Below are 20476 nucleotides of genomic sequence, written 5' to 3'. Positions count from 1 at the left end.
GAGGCAAACTGCTACAATCTGTCTGTACCGTACTATACTGTATACATATACGATCTATCTGTACTATATCCATCTATCTACAGTATCTGTACTCGGTACACGTCCTCTCGAGGACTCTACATCCTGCGTCTGATTGATGATCGATGTGTCTTGGATGTATGCCATGGAGATTGAATTCCAGCTGGACCCCCAAAACCAGAAGTATTTGGTTTGATTAGGGAACGGACAGCGCTTCTCACACGTTCTGAGAGATAGGAGGTGGGGGGGGAGGGGATAGGCCGTCGAGTAGTTCGTGAGGGGAAAGAAACGACGGGGAGAAGAAGGGGCCATTTTACTGCACTCATGGCACGATAGTACGTTGTGCAAGGGAAGAGGAGGGCAGAGGAGGTATTAGGAGGGGGTGGTGCTGGTGCTGGTGGTGCTGGTGGTAGAGAGGAGGTGCTGTTATGTGATGTAATGTGATATCGGAGCATGAGAGCAGGAGAGCATGAGCTGGAACATATATATGTATGTACATCTTTATGGAGGAAGGTAAGTAAGTACCTGAGGTATGTATATATGTAGCATGGGACCAAAATCGCCGGCTGTTCTGTTCTCCGTGCCTCATCTTGGACATGGAGACACATGCATGACAAAATACAAACACGTGGCAACGGCATGAGATATTTCCAAGCTCCCTCTCTCTGTTCCATGGCAGATGTTGTCTATGTGTCTATGTAAGTTGAGTTGCTTGCCTACCTGCGTGGTTTTATGACATGACAGATGACATGTTCTCGTGTCCCATATTCCATATCACATATCCATGGCACTCAGTCACACACACACAAATACACCCTGCTCAGTTGGTAGCTCAAGAGGTGAGACAGCTCAGTCAGACTCAGACACCGAACCTGACTCGGCCAGGAGGTCTTCAGGCAAGGTCCATATCCGGACGTCGCCCTCGTCGCCGGTCGAGACGATCATTTCCTCCCCGTCGAACCGTCGGTCTTTGTCTCGCCGCTCGGCCCAGCACACGTGGTTGATCTCGAACTCGTCGTGCGCGGCTTCCAAGACGGCCACGATCTCCCACTTCGAGGCGTGCAATTTATACGGCGCGTCCGTCTGTGCGGCGTTCTCTACGTGACTGGCTTGTGATGTGATGCCGTTCATCACGACGTCGTCTCCCACGTCTCCACCAGCGACAGCAGTAGTGTTGTTGTCGGTTGTCGAGGCTGGCGCAGTGGTAGGTACCTCCCTGTACACGGCGATCGTGCCGTCTCCACCGCAGCTCACCACCATCCCCGTCCTTTTCGACCAGTCCACCGCGTACACACTCCGGACATGCACAGCGGGCAAGGTGGCGTCTTCGACCCATTTCTCCATCGCACTCATCGGGCGGATCACGCTGGGGATTCGCGATGACGCAAAGCCTGTGGGTGCAGACTGGGTTTGCGACTGGGTTCTCCGTTTCTCCTTCTCGGTCTCACTGAGTTCTCGTCTCCACACACGCACGCTAAGGTCGTCGGAGCACGAGACGATGCGAGGCATCCAGTCCGCTTCGAATTCCCGTGTGGCGACTTCTCGGTCACGTTCGTGGAGACACTGCGACAGGTCCAGGAGAGAGTAGTTGATGTGTTTTTCCCACTTGAGGTCCCACACCGTCCCCTTGTGCTTGTCGATAACACCGACGCAAATCCAGTCGCCTTCTTCCTCCACGTCGCGCCAGAGGCGGATGGTGTCGTCGTATGAGCCACTCGCTAGGATAGGGCGAGAGCCAAGAATGTCGACCTCGTCTTCTTCATCGACATCCATATCTTGTTGGGTTCTCGTCGTTCCCGGAACAACGCCGTTTGATCGCGGGATTGTGTCTCCCATATCGACATCTCCGTCCCGGTCTCCCGCACCTCCGAGTTTTCTTCGCTTTGATCTGCGGCCGTTCCCTCTTCTTGCTCCTTGACACCAACCGACGCATTTGACGTCGCCCGTATGCTCACTCAAGACTGCAATGGTTTCCCATTCTTCGGGCTCCACCTCTTCCCAGATCCAAACACTCTTGTCTCTTGAGCTGGTTGCCAACAGACTGGCCGGGTAATGGGGAGGCGAGAACTCGATGGATTTGATCTCGGAATCGGGACCGGTGAGCAGCGTGGAAAAATGCCACTCTTCATCTTCGTCGCCGGCATGGTCGTGGGTCATGTCGACTTCATCTGTGTCGGAGGAGATGCCTCTTTCATTCTGCTGCAGTGTTTGCTCGTCCCCATTCTGTTGGTGATCGCCTGCGTCCCGAAAAGCCGTCCACCTGCGCTCATCGTTCCACACCCAGATCCCGACGTTCGCATCGAAGCTGCCGGTGCCCAACACGACGGGTTTCCTCTTCTCCGTTTTCGTCCTGACCTTGGTGCTGCCCCCAAAGTCCTTCCACGCCACCGTCCTCACGCTCCTCTTGTGGCCCCCGCTGATCGTCGAGACCAGGGCGAAATCCCGCAGCGACCAGACATTGACGGATTTATCTGCAGACCCGGTCGCAAGCAGCGGTGTGGACGGATCTGGATGCGGGCTCGATTGCCATGCCCGACTCGCCCCCGACCCTGGGGGGTGGAGGGTTTTCAAAAGGGACAAGGTAGGTGTCGGTTGCGAGGGAGAGCTGACCGCCATTGGAGGAGCAAAAGGAGATTTATTATGCGGTGGTATGTAGGACAAGAAAAGAAGGGTGGGTGGTGTGAGTCCGAGCCCTGCCTGACTGACTGACTGACTCACTTACTGCCGTGACAGACGGCGCCTGAATCTTTTTGGTGGACCTGGTGCTTCAAGGGCGCCAAGGGCCAGACGCAGGCCACGGATTACCAAGAGGGAAGAAAAAAGTGAGAAGTGCGAATAATAATGGGCTTTGGAGATGGTGTTTGGAGCAAAAATGGAGTTTTGACGATAATGGGCGAGAAATTGTGCCAAAATGTCCTTGACTGACAAATCGGAGACTGTGACGTCGGCGGGGCGGAGGTGCTCAACGTCCTTAGAGACTCCGCTATCGGCTTCAAGACTTGCACCAAGATACTGGCGACAATGGGATATGTTTACGACTACCGAGTGTATCTGTCACACAGAATGCTCGAGACTGACAGTGATCAATTATGGTAGTCAGAAGGAAGTCCTAGGCAAGGAGGTGCTCCCGCTTCAGACCCCTTTGGTTGGTATCTAGTAGTGACATCTTGTACATGAGTGGAATCGTTCTCTCTCACAACTTGGGTGGTGGGTGTTCTGCAGGAGCTGAGCAGATGAGTGGCACATTGCAGCAACACTTCTCCATGAGCTGTACAGGCGCACAAGATGCTAGTTCTTGTGGGAAGACTGCGTGTGACCCAAATATCTCCGAGTCGACCATGGCCAGTTTCATCATCGTTCGTCCGGGTAAAGACCTCTGGATCCTGGGCAAGTGCTCAATCTCTCCCTTCCACATTCGGGGTCCTTCGCTGGAACGAATAATAAACCCGTCGGCGACTTTGGCTCTCTTCTCAAAGATGGTCGAACTCCTTTGCCAGATCACACATATCCTCACGGCTTCTTCCCCACCAGGTTCGTCCACCACGAACCCAATCTAGTCGTGTCTTCCTTTCGCCTGTGCCCGTTGCTTTGTAGCCATCGAGCGTAGACATAACCCACCGCCATTCCTCCTAAATGGTCGACGTAATCGTATCTGCCCAGGCGCCCCAAGGCCCCAAAAACTTGACTTGCGGTAAGGAGGACCAAGACTGTCTGGCCGTTGAAAGATAGTTTATCCGTCCACTCGTGGGGAATGAATATGAGAGAGAAGTGATCACTGTGAGAGTCCTGTCAGCGAACCATGGATCTCCAAAAGCGCAGGACTTTTCTTTACCGGGAATGAAGGGCAAGATATGCAGATATAATGCCATAGACGCAGCCACTCGCCCCAAGAACCGAAGTTGCCAAATTGCGCTGAGCAAGATGGCGGGCAAAACTTACAAACCCTCCAATCAAACCCGAAGTGAAGTAAATGGACAGAAAATTTCCGCGGCCAACCTCTTCGTGAAGAGGAAGACCAAAGATTGCCAATGCCCCCATGTTCATGGTCAAGTGCCACAATGTTTGGTGGCTAAACAGGTTCCCAAGCATGCTGAGTGCATAAGGATAAGCGGGAACAAATAAAAAGTATTTGTTCAGCAAGGACCAGCAAGGCGGGAACTTCCAAGCCAGCCAAATAGCGGCGTTCATGGCAATCAGGGTGCCAATGGTGGCGACTGAAAGCGACACACCCGGAAAGAGTCGGTCGGACTGCTTTGGGCGAGTCCAGGCTTGGGCGAACATGTAAGAACCGCCACATAACAAGGCCACCAGGAGGAGGGAAGGAAAGAGGCGTCGGAATATGCTCATCTGAGCGATCTCTGGCGATTCGAGCGTCAGCTTAGACTGGGCTCTGTTGCGGGCCCTGAGCACCCATCTCTCAAAGCTGTTGGGCGGTCTCAGCTCTTTGGCCGTTTCGAGTCCTTGTTCTGGTCGTTGAGCGAGGGCTCTGGACCGTTCATCATGGACCTTTTGAGCTTTCTCCATTTCCTTGTCGATTTGTGCCTGTAACTCCGCCTCTTCCTTTTCGCGCCTGGCTTCATTTTCTGCACGGATCCTGTCCAGTTCACTCTTTCCATACGGGTCGCTCTCTCTTTCGCTTAGTTCGGCCTGATAGTGTCCACTTTGGGGGCCGTAGTATTGTTCTTCTGGTGCTTTATGTGCTCTGTAGAGACCGATATCTTGACCCTTCTGCATCAGTACCGAAGGATGGTCCTTTTCACGTTCGTCCTCTTCCCGTTCAATGCGGTATAGAATCGCCTCGTCTTCATCGATCGGATATGCTTGCCTCAGATAACGTAAACCGTCCTCGAAGGCGTGGGGAAATTTCGCCAACTCCGACTCGACGTCTTTGGGAAGTGGGAGATCCAGCGTTCCATCATGGCGGCGGCCATGGAGGACTCGGAGCAATCGATTCGCAAACTGGGTGGGAGGCGCATGGCTTCCGAAGATAGACACTATCTGCTCTCTGCTGAGGTCGGCATCCTGAAATTTCAAGCCTTTCTCGGGTTTATTATCGGCTCCGTAGGGTTTCAATTTCTGAACAATGGGAGACTGGCGGAAGCTGCGTGTCGTAGACTGCGAGAAGGTACGAAACTGGAATTTCCGCAAAGGAGCTTGAGGTAGAACATTGCGCGATCGCTGGATTACAAGAGACTCCTGGCTGTGACAGGAAAAGGACCTGAGAAGCCATGTGCGCGAAATGGGCGTGAAGAGAGTGTGAGAGGGAGAAGATTGTATGCCAGTCCTGGCTATTCGCAGAGCTACCGTTCCGACATTGTTCATGGCCCTCGACGCCCGAAGGCTGCCCCTCTGCAGCCGCTTTGGGAGGAGATGTTGGATTTGCGAGGGAACTGTGGTAGAGAAAGTTGATCGGCATGTATCGCAGGATCCTTAAGGTCCGCATGCACATCATGTGACAGTCCCCATTATTTTCCATTTCCCCTACAAGTACCGAGTACTCGGTGCAAATGCCAACCTCCTCCTGCGACGTTGCAGTCAAATGCTGGGCGTTTCATCCTCTACCTCGTACAAGCCTACAAGATGCCGATGGTAGCAATTAGAACTCAAGCATGGCAGCAGAAAGACTGTCGCGTGTGATGGCTTTTCGCCAACATCTGCTGTCGGAGATCTGGACCAACAAGGTACCGCAAAAAAGGGATGAACTACAGCATAAGACTGTCACCAAGAACTTCTCAGCAATTGGGATTAATCTGACAAAAGCTTTCTTGGATCAGGGGACAAATTCAAGTCCATCGTCCACCATTCATAGAGAAGTACAGCGCACGAACATCTGATGTTGATGCTACACCATCCCTGTCCCATTGGAGTCACTTGTCCTCGCACTTTAACAACACTGGCGGAGTCGATCGAGGTCATTTGCTGCTAATTTGACCAGCCCGTCGATGGAGGTCATTCGTATGACTGGCCCATATACTTCTTTGCAACATCCGTATCATGGCCAAAGACCAGCTTCGCATTGAAGAGCCTCTGCAACCGCTGGATCATCTTCAAGCTCTTGATCCAGGCGTTGTGATCCCGGGCCAACCAGCCGTGCGGATGACTGAGCTCATAATTTTCTGCAATATGGAACTGATCGGTTGTCCAGATCCACGTCCCGCTCTGCTCGAGATTGACCTGCATCACGCAAAGACCTGGCGTGTGGCCCGGGGAATGGTGGAGTGTAATACCCTGGTACAAGTCCAGATGGTCCTCTGTGAAGGTGTTCCATTTCAGACGGTCGAGGCTCATATATCCCGGAAGGTAGACGCCCAAGTCGGCGCCCGTGGCGACGGCCCAGCACGCGTGCTTGAACTCTTCTTCGTGCACATAGATGGGGACATCCGTGTCCAAAAAGTGCTCGAGCCCGCCGGCGTGATCCAAGTGGAGATGGCCGATCACAACGGCTTTCACGTCTTTGATGTCGTTGCCGGTAGCCTTGATGGCCGCAGGGAGCTTGTGCTTCTCGTCATACACAGTCCGGGGGAAAACATCGGTCAGGGGAGCCGGCCATGCCTGAGATCGACCAGGGTGATTGTGAGTTTCGTCCATCACACCCAAAACACATCAAGCACAAGAGCTTTCAACGGGATACATACGATTTGGAGGTCCTCTGCACATCCTGTCTCAAAGAGAATCAACCCGACACCAGGGTATTCGATCAAGGCCGCCAAAACAATCAAGTCGCGACGCTTGTTCTCGGGGTTCTTATTGCTTGTGGTACTGGTGTTTCCACCACGAAGCAGCCTGTCGCAAAGACGTGTCAGGTAGGAATCACCCACAAGTCACCCAAAAGGTCTTGTCCACAAGATCGAGCTGTGTGGGCTTACCATCCTTCATCGGCCTGGAGGACGCCGAGTTCCAAGAAGTGCATCTTTGTGCCCGGCGGGCACTTGAATGCCGGCACTTGAGCCTGCGTGAGCTGAGCCGCAACATTGGACGACGCCATGACTTCGAGCTAGGGCACTTCTTGTTGCTGTGCTGTGCAGTGCGGTGCGAGTTGATAAGGATGATGGCTGGCTACCTTGGGGGAAGTGAATGTACGTAGGACAGCTTACAGACTTGGAGTGAGAGAGACTGTACTAGACGCAATACACAACACATATCCACTCTCCCACTCTCCCACACTCCCACTTACCTACACTCATCACTCTTGACGTCGACCCGGATAGATCACCCTTTCTGCACCGGGCAACACGAGGCGGGGTAGCTGTGGGTTTCTAATCCCCATCTCAGATCCCCCCTCCCCTGTCGAACTTTACGCTTTTACGCCCCAGCAGGGCTCCAACAATTGGCAAATCATCCCGTTCACCCGTCCTCGATCTTCTTCTCCGCCTCCTCATCGTCTCCCTCCTCGTCGGATCCGAGATAAGAGCTGTACAGAGGGGGTGAGAGGGGAGCTTCCGGCGGGGAGACGAGGAGACGAGGAGACGAGGCGAGCAGAGGAGAACAAAAACCGACCGACCGACCGACCGGCATCAACCCCACACTTTACCGATCGCTCCCAAAGTCCCAAGTCCCAAGTCCCGAACCAAGTACTCGGTACGTACCTCTGTAAATGCAAGCCAAGTCAAGGAACCAAGCAACAAGCTACGAGAGGCACAAGGGTTTTGCAAGGATGATGGGAGACACCACCGGGATTGCGTAATTGGCCTCCGTCTTGACTCAGACTGCAGGTTTTTGGTTCTGCAGGAAAGAACAGAACCCGAACCAGAACCGAATTGTCGGGCCTTGAACCCCGTCAGTTATGTTGAGTGGGGGTTCCTCCAAAATACCCTTATATCTAAGACATAATTAGTATTCCTGAATAATCGCTTCATGCTGGCTGTTGAGCTGATCACTATTTTTTGGAATGGTGGTTCTGTGCTTGGAGTTAAAGTCTTGATTTTCTCATCTTCACGCACGCCAGCATACCTTGCTATTGGGAGGAGGGGAGGTGGGGATAAATAGGAAAAGTGGTTCGGATATTATTCTGATTATGTCGTATATCGTCTCATGTCTCAAGCTGTCGCTTTTGTCATCTTCCAACTTTGTGGCCATGTTTCTCGACCGGATTAATCCACACCCGTTGATGCTGCTTCCTTGTCTGGAGCGGATAGGTCTGGATGAGAAAGAATTCCACCTGACGCCCTGGCGAAGCATCAAGTACAAATCAACGTCACAAGTCCAGTGCTCTAATCAACCAATCACCTGGCCAGCTCCGACCCCAGTCCCGGCGAACAAGCTGCAATACTGTTAAAATACCACCCGTGATCGTCAATGCTGCTGTCCAGTTCGCCCTGGTTGCCGTCCAAATCAATCACGCCGGAGCTCTGTTGGATGTCATTGACCGTCACTGCCACGTTGGTGGGCGACGTGATCCAGTATTCGGGCGACACGTGAGCGAAGATCGGGTAGCCTGGCAGCTTGGGGACGATGTCCTGGGCATGGGTCACGCGGTAATTGTCCCCAGACTGGTCCGTGATGAATGTCGCGAGAAAGTAATTCCCTACCATCGGAGAACCGTATGTGTACTATTCAAGTTCCAATGTTAGTAACAAAACGGAATTCTGGACTTTGGGCGAAGATTCACGGGAGGCCAACTTACCAAGGCAATGTCGTAGCCAGACTCTCGCAGCTCGGCGGCGGCCAGCGTCGCCACTGCACCGCCCAGGCTGTGACCCGTGGCAACAATCTTATACGAGGGATAAGTCACTTTGGCGCTGGCGAGAACTCCCTCAATCTGTGGCTTGACAGCCTTCCAGGAGTCGAGGAAGCCAGAATGTGCGGTACACAAAGTACAAATGTCCCACGGGACCATCACCAAATTGATATCCGCGAGAATGTTTGAGAATGACGTGGTGCCTCGGAAGGACATGACTATCATTTGGTTGGTATGGTCGACGGCAACGAATCCAGTCGAGTCCGCAAGGCCTTCACTATGAGCAGAATGTCAGTAGTGCTTAACGACCGCTGTAGGACAAGATGAAGGGGGGTGAATGTCGCCTACTTTTGGAACTCTAGGAGTGACTCTGCTCCAGCTGTTTGAACAAGAGGACAGTTCCCGGCCTCGCATGTAATATTAGTGGAGGAGGAAGGCACATTATTGTCCGGACAGTAGGCAGCTGCTGAGTATTGTTCGAAGAATGCCAATTGGTTTAACAAATCCTGGGAGATAGCTGGAGCGAGATATCAGTGCGGATCTCTTTCAATCGTGGTGGTCAACAAATACCTCTCTTCTGAAGTGTAAAAGGTGCGGCATACACGAAGGCCAGAAACAGAAGGAATGGCGCACAAAATGAAGCAGAAGACATGTTGCGCAAAAGAATGAAAGTCCTAGAACAGCAAGGGCGTGGTCAAGGGAGGGGAGGCTCGGTCTGGCAAAGATCTTGCACAGAGAATGAATCCAAGGAGCCACAACAGCGGAAGAATGAAAGCCCTCGACAAGACAAGCAACGAAATGAAAGGCTAAAGCAATGAAAGAAACGAAATATGACCGGGAAAGTAAAGCCTCACGTTGCTGAGAGACATGCCCGTTGAACTGAGACGACGCCGGCGGCTGATGCTTCATCTAAAGTATCGGATACCCAAAGGCAGAACTTTGGGACGGCAACGCAGGTCACGGTTACCACTCGTAGACCCAACATCTTCCCCACAAAGCTTGCGCATCGAGCATGAAGCTAATGCAGGTACTCAATGCTTGAGCTGCGGGCGAACGACCGAGGAAGGAAATGTAATCTTGAAGAACAAGGACCGAGTAGAAATAAGGAATTCGGCCTGCGACGTTTGGACAGATTGACCAAGGGGGGATCCTGGATCGGCCAGCCATTTCCGCATGGAGTAAATCAGCCGGACGCAGAGAGTGTGATGGGTGACGGTGTCCTGACCAACCGGAGCAATAAGTACAAGGACAATAACTGTAAATAAATTGCTCCAGATGCGAAGCGTTTCCTGAAGGTTGAGGGAGACGCGTTCGCGAAAACATCGAATGGCGGAGCAGAAATGAAATGAGACGAGGCGAGGTGTTGGCCAATCAGATTCCGAGGGACGTCAATACAGAGAATGCACTACTACAATAGAGGTTAGTGTATGGCGATGTCATATAAGAGCGAGATTTCACTTTCCACCTTCATTCGATCCTGTTTCTCTCATTTTGATTCCTTCGCATCCTCGTCCCATGTCTCATCAGGTCCAATCCTGCTCTGTTCACTTTCCTGCCGCGACTGGAGATTAGCAAACGCTCTTGTGAATCCTCCGTCAAGCCTCGGTCCAGCACACTCTAACTGGTGCCATGCTAAAAGAGGTCGACCCTGGCCCATCGCATTTCCCTAGACTAGCTTCCAACGGGCCTCATCCCAGAAAAGGTATGTATCACCGCTCGACCTTCAGTTCCGAGGCAAAGCAATATAGATCTTGTTTCTTGGTCGGGGAAATACCATATTGTGACCCGTGGCTGTGGCTGTTATGCCAAATTGAGCATGGTGGTAGAAGCTGAGGCTACGGCTCGCAGAGAGGCACACGTTGTGTCCTTCCCTACTGCTATTGTGCAAGCCATCTTGATGTTGGATCCAGTTTGTTGGACTTACACACTTTTCTCGCTTCCTAGAATTGTGCCTTGTCCATTGGCTTCATTCTTCCGCTGTATCACAATCATTAATCTGATTAATCCAGTCAAGATATACATCTCCGACACTCGCATCAAGATGTTCTGACCCACTAACTTTGCAAGTCTTATATAATGCATTTGTTAAGCTTGGGGTGGGCTGCGGCTTGCGTATCCTTGGTCATAAAGCACTGAACAATTCGTTCATACGGCCTGAGTGTGGACCATTCTTGGCTTCATTCTTTCATATCGACCCTTGTCGCCATTCCCTTCCTTTTCATACCATGTTCTGTTTATAAACAGCATCCAGCATGACGGTCTGTGGGTGCACACTGGGGTTACAGCGACCCCAGAATGCGCGGAGTACAACCCACGTTTCTCTGCGGGAGCTTCGGACTAGCCAATGCTCAGCTGTCTCTAGCTCCTACTAGCAGATATTGTATTCCCACTTCCAATCCTTCCTCTGTCGCTTCAAAATCTCCCGCAGTCATCAGCAGAACCGGGTCTATCAATGGCAGATAATGTTGGAAGAGTCAGTCCACGGCTAGACAGCCACACCACGCTAGCGACACGTGCCTTGCCTAGGCCCTATATGGTGTTCCAGATATAGCAACCACCTCAACCACTTTGATCGGCCTCGCCACCGTAACTCGACAACCTATTCTTATTCTTTGACTATTTCGGAAAGGATCATCAAACTGCTGCGTTTGCTAAAGCCATCGAGATGACTGACGAGAAAAAGGACAAGGATACCTTTCACTTCGTGGCGTTTCAAGATCCTTCGAAGGCGGCGGGCCGGAAGTCGTTGGAAAAGTCTCGAGCACGTGCTCATGCCGCCCGAGTGACACATTCGAGGAGAAAAGCAAAGCGCGGACATACCGTGGTCAAATGGATCGTCGAGGGCTCAGGGACTCTTGAGAATAACACTTCAAAGTCCAAACAAAACAAGGTCCAGATAACCGAGTTCAAGATCAATCCGCTCTCGTATCTTTCGCAAGACAAGGTCGACCCATTTGAATCGAACCCTCATACGGCATTACCGCGGTATCTGCAATCAATCCTTGATTATGGTGAGCTGAACTCTGGCCAGTTGATTCTTCATGACGACTGACAAAAGGCCCAAAAAAGCCTACGAATGTATACATCCGAAACTAATAAGCAACGCCTCGGCCAATGATGTGTCGGCGGTCAAAATATCCTGGAGACGTATTGGACAAGAATGGCCATTGATGTTCCACCTGCAAGTTGCTTCTGCGGCAAATCTCGTGCGCGCGGGCGCCGATAACGAGCCTTTCCCTCACAACGTCGAGGTTCTCCGACTAAAACACCAAGCTCGAGGGCTAGCTCTGGTGACAAAAGAGCTCCAGAACCTCAAGGGCCCGGCCTCCGATTCATTGATCATGGCCATGATCATGGTGGGAAACCTGACCGACCCCAACCCGGCCCAATTTCCAGCAACATATCGGCTATCACCCTTGGCAACTGCTCAAAATCTCCATCTCTATGCCAGACTTACCGTTATCCCTTCTATGATCCAAGCACTTATGGAACTGGTCATCAAACGTGGTGGGATACAAGCAATGCAACAGTATGGACTTGTACAACTTCTTCAATTGTCTGTTCAAATATACGTCCGTTTCGTGCTCGATTCTTGCTAATGTTGATGCCAGCGCCGACCTGATGGTCAGCACGAAGCTCGGTATGCCGCCGTCTTTTCCGTGGATGTTTCCCACACCCTCCATCCTCATGGGCCCCAAGTATCAGCCTGACCATAAAGCTGCGATGATGTCAATGGTGATCTGCACCGGTTTCACGCAGTTAGACCAGATCGATATGCATCTGGCAAATGCCCTGAGGACAGCAGGTGAGGTCACCGTCGCCCTTGATCACTACCGAGAGCGCCGCCCGAACACTCCGGATTTGACAGATATCGTCAATACGGCTAATGCGACTCACCACAAACTGTTGAGTCTCCGGCCTAAGATAACTCTCGATCCGCAACAAACCGACTACTTGTGGAATCTCTGCCGCGTGGCTGGTCTCATCTACAGCGACTTGGTCATGTTTCCACTGCCACCCACGACCGGAGTCAAACCTCGGCTGGCTGGAGAGCTTCGTCTTGCCATCGATAGTTTTGAGATATTCCAGGCGGAAGAAACTGCTTATATTGACCAACGCATCGAAACAGAGGGATACACCTGCCTGGTACTGTGGGCATTGACACTTGGGAGTCTTGCTGCGCTAAACACACCACATCGGCGATATTTCGTTCAGAAAATGCAGGAATACATTGTCCGATGGCCGTATGTAATCAGCTGGGATGCTTACACCAGTCTCATGGCCACGTATTTGTGGTGGGACTACATATTCGCAGACCCTGTGGCGGAGCTCTGGAATGAGATCACTCTCTCCCTTACGGATATGGCGCACCAAAGCCAAAGCTCTGTGTTTACGCAATCGACACCCAGTCGCAGCCCTGCGACATCGGACGTTTTGACGATCCTGCCACTCCAGCAGAAAATTGCGCCCGACTTCCAGCATATGGCCGGTCATGGCATACCGACCTCGAGTGCTGGAGGATAATCCTCACAGCTATCGTGGAATGATCGATGCAGACTCTGGTTTGATTTCAAGGCACCACTGTCTGTATCAAGCATTTACTGCTTCGATGATGCTGCCTACAACAGATCAGGGTGGCTAAAGACAGGGGAGTGTCCATCGCAGTATCTACACATCCGAACTTGATTGCTTCACCATCGTCTTCTGCATGAGAAGTGGGATAGCCTGGTAATTTTCCTGACAAGGAAACCCGAGTGACATGTTGTTATACGCGACATGGAACAGCAACGCCTTCGAGATGAGACTGCGACATGGGCAGTCGGTGTTGAGACGCAATACTCCTGTTCCTCAGCTGACCGATCGGCATTGAACACCGACTTCGAAGTGGTTACATTGGTGCAACTGTCTTCTGAGCCTCGTCCCCTACTTAGGACTGTTGGAAGAAGTGCCCAAAAGGGCTTTGCCTGTCCCCATCGGAGGACTACGGAACACCATCCGTGCCCTTATGTCTGGAAATATTCTCCAGGGAGGAAGAAAAGGCAAAAGCATAAGCCAACCAACCCGCATTATACTACCGGCTTACAGCCACTTCATCGTCTCAGCCTCTCCCCCGAAATCCAGCAGCCACTTCCGCCTCTGCCAGACCATCATACGGTTGCAGCACTATTACAGCGTCTCCGCCCCCTCTTCGACCGATAGCCCCAATTTCATTTCGGTCTGCATATGAATGGGGTGTGTCGTGCTACACACATGACGCTCAGCGGGTGCATCGGCGCTTCAGCGAACGGTTTGGGTTGTTGGAGACCAGAGCATGTCCTTACAAGCCGACTTACAACTTGGATTTTAGGCCGGCTCGGCTGAATGCGTGTTTCTGTGATGCACGGATGCATGTTTCGATGTGTGTGTGTGAATGCCGAACTGTGCGCCTAGTGCTCCGTCGAGGTAAAGGACAGGGATGACATGTGTATAAGTACATACGTACGTACGTACATGCAATACAATGCAATGTCACGCTATGCTGAGGATCCTATCTGTCTGTCTGTCTGATTGTCTGTAAAGCCCTACTTCCTAAGTCGTGTTGGATGTTTTCATGCTCCACATTCAACCCTTGAAAAGCCTCCCACTTTCATCCAGCATCCAGCATCCAGCATTCACAGTCACATTCACACTCACACTCATCCCGAGCGCTTGCTGTGATGTGCATGATACACTCTCGGTCTGTTTCTGTTCAAGCTACAGCGTGAGATTCCCAAAACTCCATGTAGGTTCTGTGTCTCTGTCTCTGTCGGTCTCGGTCTCAGTATTGGCCTGGACGATCCCGTTCTCGCTCCCCGTCTCTTCGGTGGTGGGGGTATCTATCTCCGCCGTGTTTTCCTGCGCGTCATTGCCGTTGCCGTTGCCGTTTTCCGTTTCGGCTGACTTCGTCTTCGGGGCGGAAAAGACGACTCGACCGCACGGTGGGCGGTGTAGGAGTTGATGATTGAGCTACGAGCGATGCTCCCTCCGCACTCGACTGTGCCAGTCCTCTCTTTGTAGATGGTGTCATGCTCTGTATTCCTCCAATCTCGACTCTCCTCGGAAAGAATTCCGCCAATATGGACTTGTCTTCCCGGCTCTCGTACCTGCTTGGGGGAGTTTGTTCACGGTGCTGTTCTTCGACTGTGCTTTTTGCCTTTGGTACAGATTCCTTCCGATGATCATTCATGTCGTTTTATCTGACTGCGCTCTTGCCCGCTCGCTTTTCCTGCAGAGCCTTGTATTCTGTCGTGCTAAACACGCGGCCGTCGCCTAATGAGATGCGGATCGAAGGGGCATGTGTGGAATTAGTGCACGGGCCTGATTGAGATCGCCCTGCTTGTAAAGTCGTCTGGGATGGAGCATCATCCCTTTCTGATCGTTTGATGCGTTCCGTAGGTGGCCCTGAGGTGGCACTGCGAAGAGAGCAAGGATGATTCGGTGGGGTCGATGTATGTGTAGGTCTTCGGCCATGAGAGGAAGGCATCGGCGAGCTCATGCACTCTTCAGACAGTTCTTGACGAGTGGCGTCATCTGCCTGGCACGAGGCAGTTGGGCGGGAGGCTCTGTGACCTGGTTTCTTTGGGCGTTCAGGTCTTTGGTAAGCCGGTGCCCGTGTTTGTCGCTCTGGCTTCGATCCTCTTCTGTCATCTTCATGGCTTTGTATGCCTCTGTTGGGCCTCCGTTGTACCTGAGTGCCCGTCTGCGGATTGTCTGGACGCGTTTGTGTAGGTGGCTGAAAGCCGTCAGTCCCATGCTGGTTCCGGTTTTGAGGTTGATCTCGGGGGGATCTAGGGTGACGAGGCTGACGACGGACTGGACAGTTTGGGAACAAATGAGGAGGGTGTATGTTATCAAGATATTCCTCATCCTCGGTAAACATGACGAAACTATTGTGAACAGCGATACCACCTGAGGATTCATGGCGGTCCGCGTCGCGTCCGCGACGGTTATACGCACCCTGATCATTGTCCCATTGGCGACCTTTCTGGATGGAATTGAGATTACCTCCTCCACGGAGCGATCCTGTTGGGCGGCGCGGTAGAGAAATTTGATCTTGAGCTACGGCCTGCTTCTGCGCTACCCGCTTGCGAAGAGCGTTACCAATCCGTGGAAATGGTTGCGGATTTGGTGTGTCGAGCAAAGAGTTGGCACAAGAAGTATTTGTGTCTAAAGGCACCTTTTCGACTCCCGCGTCGGCGCTGGAGAGAGTGACTTTCTTGTTCAAATGCTTCTTGGGTCGCAAAAGCCACTTTCTGAGTAGAGGAAAACGCTTTCTGTGCTTCTTGACGTCCGCTTCAAGAGAAGTATTAGTTGGAAACGGCCATCCTTCGTTTGTCCTGTAGACGTCCTTAGGACCCGGCGCTGGTACTGGTACTGGTACTGATTCTTGATCTGTTTCATCCCATTTAACCTGTTGCGGCGGTGCGGGTGTGGTCGTATCGTTGGAGGTCTCTTTCAAGGAGGAGTTTGCAAGTTCTGCTGAGACGTGGTCAGAAGTTTCCTCTGGCGACGTTGCAGTTAGTCTAACCCGCTGTCTCCACTCCCTCGAGTAGATCGAGCAAGGCGGGAGATTTTTGGCCGGTCGCTCGCACCGACCAGAGAACTTGATATGTGTTTCACTCGGGTATATGGGACCAGACGAGATACACTCGTTCTGTCGCTGTCCGCAATTGTGTCCGTCCTCCCTTGTGGCAAGATGATCAAGATGCTCTCGGCGTTGATAGGGCAATCCATCTGAAAGAGCCATACCTACGCCCTCGTTGGTGTCACTCGGAGTCAGTGAACTCGTCTTCGAATCATCCCAAGCAACAGGGCTTCCAACATCAAAGCTCAAGTCAAGTTTCGAGTCCATGAAATCGAAGTCGAAGGCGAGATCCGCCACTGGAGGTGCTGAGGGCGTTTCGGACGGGCAATCTCGATGCGTGCCTCGTAGATAGTACTCTCTGGTGCGGGAAAATCGATCCATTTTTTCTGCAAGATCGAGAGTCTCCAGCGAGATCCGTTGTAGCCCGCAGTTGGATCCTGTTCCAGAAAGCAACCAGGAGGACGTCTCGAGTCCAGACGACAAGGTACGACGGTCCGATGACGGTGGCAAAAGACAAAGCAGATTCGAAAAAGGAAGTTCAGCAGCAAGGAACAGTCACTGTGAGCTGGTGACCGTGTCGTTGAGGCTCCCTTCGGGCCGGATATTGTCTGGGTCATCACATATACGAGCTGTTGATCAGCAACCGGAAGAAACGTTAGCTGTAGAGTTCGGAAATGGAATGTTGACTCCAAGCTGGCTGTGTGGACGACTGAAGTGACACCGTTGATTTAAGAGACAGGTGAAACATTGTGAATACCGGCTTGTAGTGTCAACCAGCACGATGAAAATGACCAATTTGTTGCGCTCAATAATCCCTCATCGATTCAACAGTGACCGTCAAACTGCTGGGTTACTTCCAGCTTCTAGACGCTGATTGTCTTGAAAACTCCCAGACCGCTTCCACCTGTGACCATGACCGTGCCGGGCATTTGTGGATGCCAGTGCAGTTCTTTGCCGTCTTCAACATGATGAATAAACAGTAATTGCGGAGGGACCTTTTCGGCACCTTCGCCCAAGCCCAAGCCTGCTTCTCTACCATATTCCTCGTCATCAAGCTCGACTGCGAGATCCCACAGAGTTGCAGTGTTGTCGGCGCAAGCAACAGCCACCACGCTGTCGTCCGTTGGGTGCCATTCTATCGAAGTGATGGGTTTCTTGTGGAAGTGAAAGTTGGCGACGGGACTTGGTTTGACCTGCGAACCGGGTGGCGCGCCTGACTGAGGCTTCCACTGACGCAAGTCCCATACTGCCCATTCGCCGTCATCAGCCCCGGTAGCAAGTAGATGGAACGTCTGGCGCGACCACGACATGACGTTGACATCGGTGTTGCTGATCTTCACGTCCACAGCTGGCTTGCGACTCTTACTCCGCGCATCCCACACCTTCACAGTGCCATCGGAGCTTGCAGATGCAAACACAAATTTCTCATTGGGTGACCATTGAAGTTCTTCTACTGCGTCGGTGTGGCCGACAAATGCCCTGGTGTCGGTGACCCAGCCACCACCCTCGGTGCGTTGGGTGCTGAATATTTGTCCAGCATTGTCACCAGACAGAAGCCGGCCGTTTGGATGAGAAGAAGTTGGTGCCCAATCCAGTGCGTAGCCTTCTGTTTTGTGCATTCGCAGGGTGCTGAGCGGCTTCGAGGCGTTCGGAGGCAGTGTGTAGCCAGGTGTTGAGAGAGAATGGAGATATGGTGAGACGTCATGGATCAGAACCTGACCATTTTCTAGGGATGTCGCTGTCAATGTCTGAGGTATTTGAGTCACGTCGGCATTGGCAGACGCGGGCTGGAATGCTCTGATTCTATTGGTTGTGCTTGGGAGCGGTATCGATCTCGACTCGAGTACAGGGTCTGAGGAGCCCTCATCGTCACCGTCATCGTCGCTATCGCTCTCCGAGTCCGTCTGATTACCACGATCCATCTTGGACAGACTGCTCAACCGCAAAATGTACAACTCATTCTCTTTGGCGCGTGACGACTCAGCCTGAGTCCCCGCAACCGCATAGACTGTTCTTGGATATTGCTTGCGGTCATCTCCCAGGTTATCTCGTACGACGTCAAAGGACAGACAAGGCCACGTCGTCGACATCAGGTGAAGCATCTCGTAAGTGGAAGGATCCGGTGTCAGCGACATACCAGGTTGTAGTATCGACCGGCCCGGGATGAATGTCTGCTCCTTTGTGTCAACGTCCATCGCATCTTGCGCCTGCTCCGCTTCTCTTTCAGCGTCTGGTCGCCCGTCAACACCCGCCTCCATGATCTCGTCTTCCGACTCGTATTCATCTTCGAATTCATCTTCAAAGTCGAGGGTGGGGTCGCCGTTTGCGCTCGAGTCTGGCCGTTGCCCTGCCTTGAGGGACTCTAGGTTTTCCTGGCTCTCGGCACTTCTTTTCGACATCTTGGGCCTCGGGGATCTTCTTCACAGTGTCACAATTGAAGCAATGCTTCGTAACGGCTCAGCAAAACTACATTTTTCGACTCCGCACATGAATTTCGAAATTATTTTTTCTCCAACAAAAGGCTTATGTAATGTTATCACGTGCAGCAGTGGGATCTCTGGTGCCTGGGTGCCCAAACACTTCGTATGCCGTTGCTTCTAGGTGTGTCACGGTGTATGTGAATTACTCCGAGGATTCATACCATGGGTACTTGTCTCGGTGTCCAGAGGCCCTTCCGAGGGACACCCAGTTCCAGGTAAGAATCGAGACATAGCCGCCTCTTTACCGCCTAACCATGACGGCTAATGAACGAAGAGAGGAAGAGCCTCGGCTCTTCAAAGGGCCCGCCCCCAGATATGGAGAGCCTCCAGACAGCTAAAGTCTCCCGCACTTCATACCTGCGGAATTGAGTGCTTAGCTCGACGGTAAAAGCGCTGCTCTCTTGACCTTGTCTGGAGGAGGGGAATAATAGTCGGGTCGACACCTGCCTCTGCGCCTTGAACCATTGAATAATTCATCATCTTGTCTCCCATCCACGCAGCTGTCTTTCCTACACGCCGACTTCGACTTGAAGCGCCTCGAACCAGGTCAGCCCTTGCTGTGCTATACTCCCACCTCGCCGCCGACTACATCTGCGACCCCGAGGACCCGCTCCCTATTCCTCAATCCTCGAGTCCTCCAGAGATATCAAGAACAATGACGGCTGTACCCAAAAGACGCCTTGCGGCACTGTCCAAGCAACTCGCGGAAGGCATACCATCTGAGGGCACCTTTGAAGAAATTCCTCGTGTCAGACATGTCGCAGAAAGCTCAACAGGCCCAAGAGTCAAGGGAAAGGTTGCTATCGTGACTGGTACGCCCAAAGCTCACCACACTTGACGTGCTCAAGCCGTGTCGAAGAAACTAATTCTCATGCTCTTTGATGTTTAGGATGCAACTCTCCCATCGGCATCGGTCGAGCGTCTGCGCACCAATATGCCCAGAACGGCGCGAAGGCGGTCTATATCTGTGACTATGATGACAAGTATTTGGAAATGCACAAGCGGGAAATTGCGTCCTTGTACCCCGAGTGCGAGGTCCACTGCGTGAAAATGGACGTCGGAGAGGAATCACAGGTCAAGGCAGTGGTGGACCAATGCCTGGCGAAATACGGCAGACTGGACATCATGTTTGCAAATGCTGGCATTTCTGGTGTCCCCAATACCTTCGAACATATCTCGGCCGAGGCGTTTATGAACACGATGAGGGTTAATGCACTAGGTGTATTCCTCTGTTTCAAATATGCCGCCATCGCCATGCAGAAAACGAGTCCCGAGAAGAAGTACCCTGGAGGTAGCATTATCGGCACTGCGTCGGTGGCTGGAATCCGATCGAATGCTGGAGGCACGGACTACAGTGCAAGCAAAAGTGCAGTGGTCTCGTTGGCGCAGACCATGTCCTACCAATTAAGTGGAACAGGCGTAAGGGTCAATGCCATCTGCCCAGGTGTGATCGAGACTGGAATGACCAAACCCATGTATGATGCGGCCCGGACCCGGGGCACCGAGAGGAAGATTGGCCAGCTCAACCCGTTGCAGAGAGGCGCGGTAGCCGATGAGGTCGCCAGAGTCGCCTTGTTCTTGGGGAGTGATGAGGCTAGCTACGTCAATGGTCAGGCGTGGGCCGTGTGTGGTGGGCTGAGTGCTGGACATCCTTTTGTTCCTGGTAAACTGGCTTGAAACTCATAGATCTGGCAAAGT

The 20476-nt window shown here is 52.4% G+C and overlaps 8 protein-coding genes across 8 annotated transcripts; 2 read left to right on the top strand and 6 right to left on the bottom strand.

The window, feature by feature from the left end:
* Positions 1-867: 867 nt before the first annotated feature.
* On the bottom strand, positions 868-2634 carry AYO20_00021 (hypothetical protein; the record flags this gene model as incomplete). Its single annotated transcript, XM_022638332.1, has 1 exon — positions 868-2634. The coding sequence occupies one exon, from the start codon at positions 2632-2634 to the stop codon at positions 868-870; it is 1767 nt and encodes a 588-aa protein (XP_022505297.1).
* A 1212-nt stretch (positions 2635-3846) lies between these two features.
* AYO20_00020 (hypothetical protein) lies at positions 3847-5340 on the bottom strand (the record flags this gene model as incomplete). The annotated part of the gene is made up of 1 exon (XM_022638331.1): positions 3847-5340. The coding sequence occupies one exon, from the start codon at positions 5338-5340 to the stop codon at positions 3847-3849; it is 1494 nt and encodes a 497-aa protein (XP_022505296.1).
* Positions 5341-5967: 627 nt separating this feature from the next.
* On the bottom strand, positions 5968-7003 carry AYO20_00019 (hypothetical protein; the record flags this gene model as incomplete). The annotated part of the gene is made up of 3 exons (XM_022638330.1): positions 5968-6570; positions 6654-6801; positions 6885-7003. The coding sequence occupies 3 exons, from the start codon at positions 7001-7003 to the stop codon at positions 5968-5970; spliced, it is 870 nt and encodes a 289-aa protein (XP_022505295.1).
* A 1237-nt stretch (positions 7004-8240) lies between these two features.
* On the bottom strand, positions 8241-9347 carry AYO20_00018 (hypothetical protein; the record flags this gene model as incomplete). The annotated part of the gene is made up of 4 exons (XM_022638329.1): positions 8241-8567; positions 8642-8972; positions 9044-9212; positions 9266-9347. 4 exons carry the CDS (start codon positions 9345-9347, stop codon positions 8241-8243), a joined length of 909 nt encoding a protein of 302 aa, XP_022505294.1.
* A 2013-nt stretch (positions 9348-11360) lies between these two features.
* AYO20_00017 (hypothetical protein) lies at positions 11361-13219 on the top strand (the record flags this gene model as incomplete). The annotated part of the gene is made up of 3 exons (XM_022638328.1): positions 11361-11706; positions 11765-12251; positions 12307-13219. The coding sequence occupies 3 exons, from the start codon at positions 11361-11363 to the stop codon at positions 13217-13219; spliced, it is 1746 nt and encodes a 581-aa protein (XP_022505293.1).
* A 1986-nt stretch (positions 13220-15205) lies between these two features.
* On the bottom strand, positions 15206-16679 carry AYO20_00016 (shugoshin family protein; the record flags this gene model as incomplete). Its single annotated transcript, XM_022638327.1, has 2 exons — positions 15206-15526; positions 15612-16679. The coding sequence occupies 2 exons, from the start codon at positions 16677-16679 to the stop codon at positions 15206-15208; spliced, it is 1389 nt and encodes a 462-aa protein (XP_022505292.1).
* A 482-nt stretch (positions 16680-17161) lies between these two features.
* AYO20_00015 (hypothetical protein) lies at positions 17162-18697 on the bottom strand (the record flags this gene model as incomplete). Its single annotated transcript, XM_022638326.1, has 1 exon — positions 17162-18697. The coding sequence occupies one exon, from the start codon at positions 18695-18697 to the stop codon at positions 17162-17164; it is 1536 nt and encodes a 511-aa protein (XP_022505291.1).
* A 736-nt stretch (positions 18698-19433) lies between these two features.
* Positions 19434-20455, top strand: AYO20_00014 (hypothetical protein; the record flags this gene model as incomplete). The annotated part of the gene is made up of 2 exons (XM_022638325.1): positions 19434-19590; positions 19668-20455. The coding sequence occupies 2 exons, from the start codon at positions 19434-19436 to the stop codon at positions 20453-20455; spliced, it is 945 nt and encodes a 314-aa protein (XP_022505290.1).
* Positions 20456-20476: the final 21 nt, after the last annotated feature.

This window comes from Fonsecaea nubica, assembly GCF_001646965.1.
Source record: "Fonsecaea nubica strain CBS 269.64 chromosome Unknown Scaff1, whole genome shotgun sequence".
Classification (NCBI taxonomy): domain Eukaryota; kingdom Fungi; phylum Ascomycota; class Eurotiomycetes; order Chaetothyriales; family Herpotrichiellaceae; genus Fonsecaea; species Fonsecaea nubica.
This window is presented reverse-complemented; position numbering and strand designations above follow the sequence as displayed.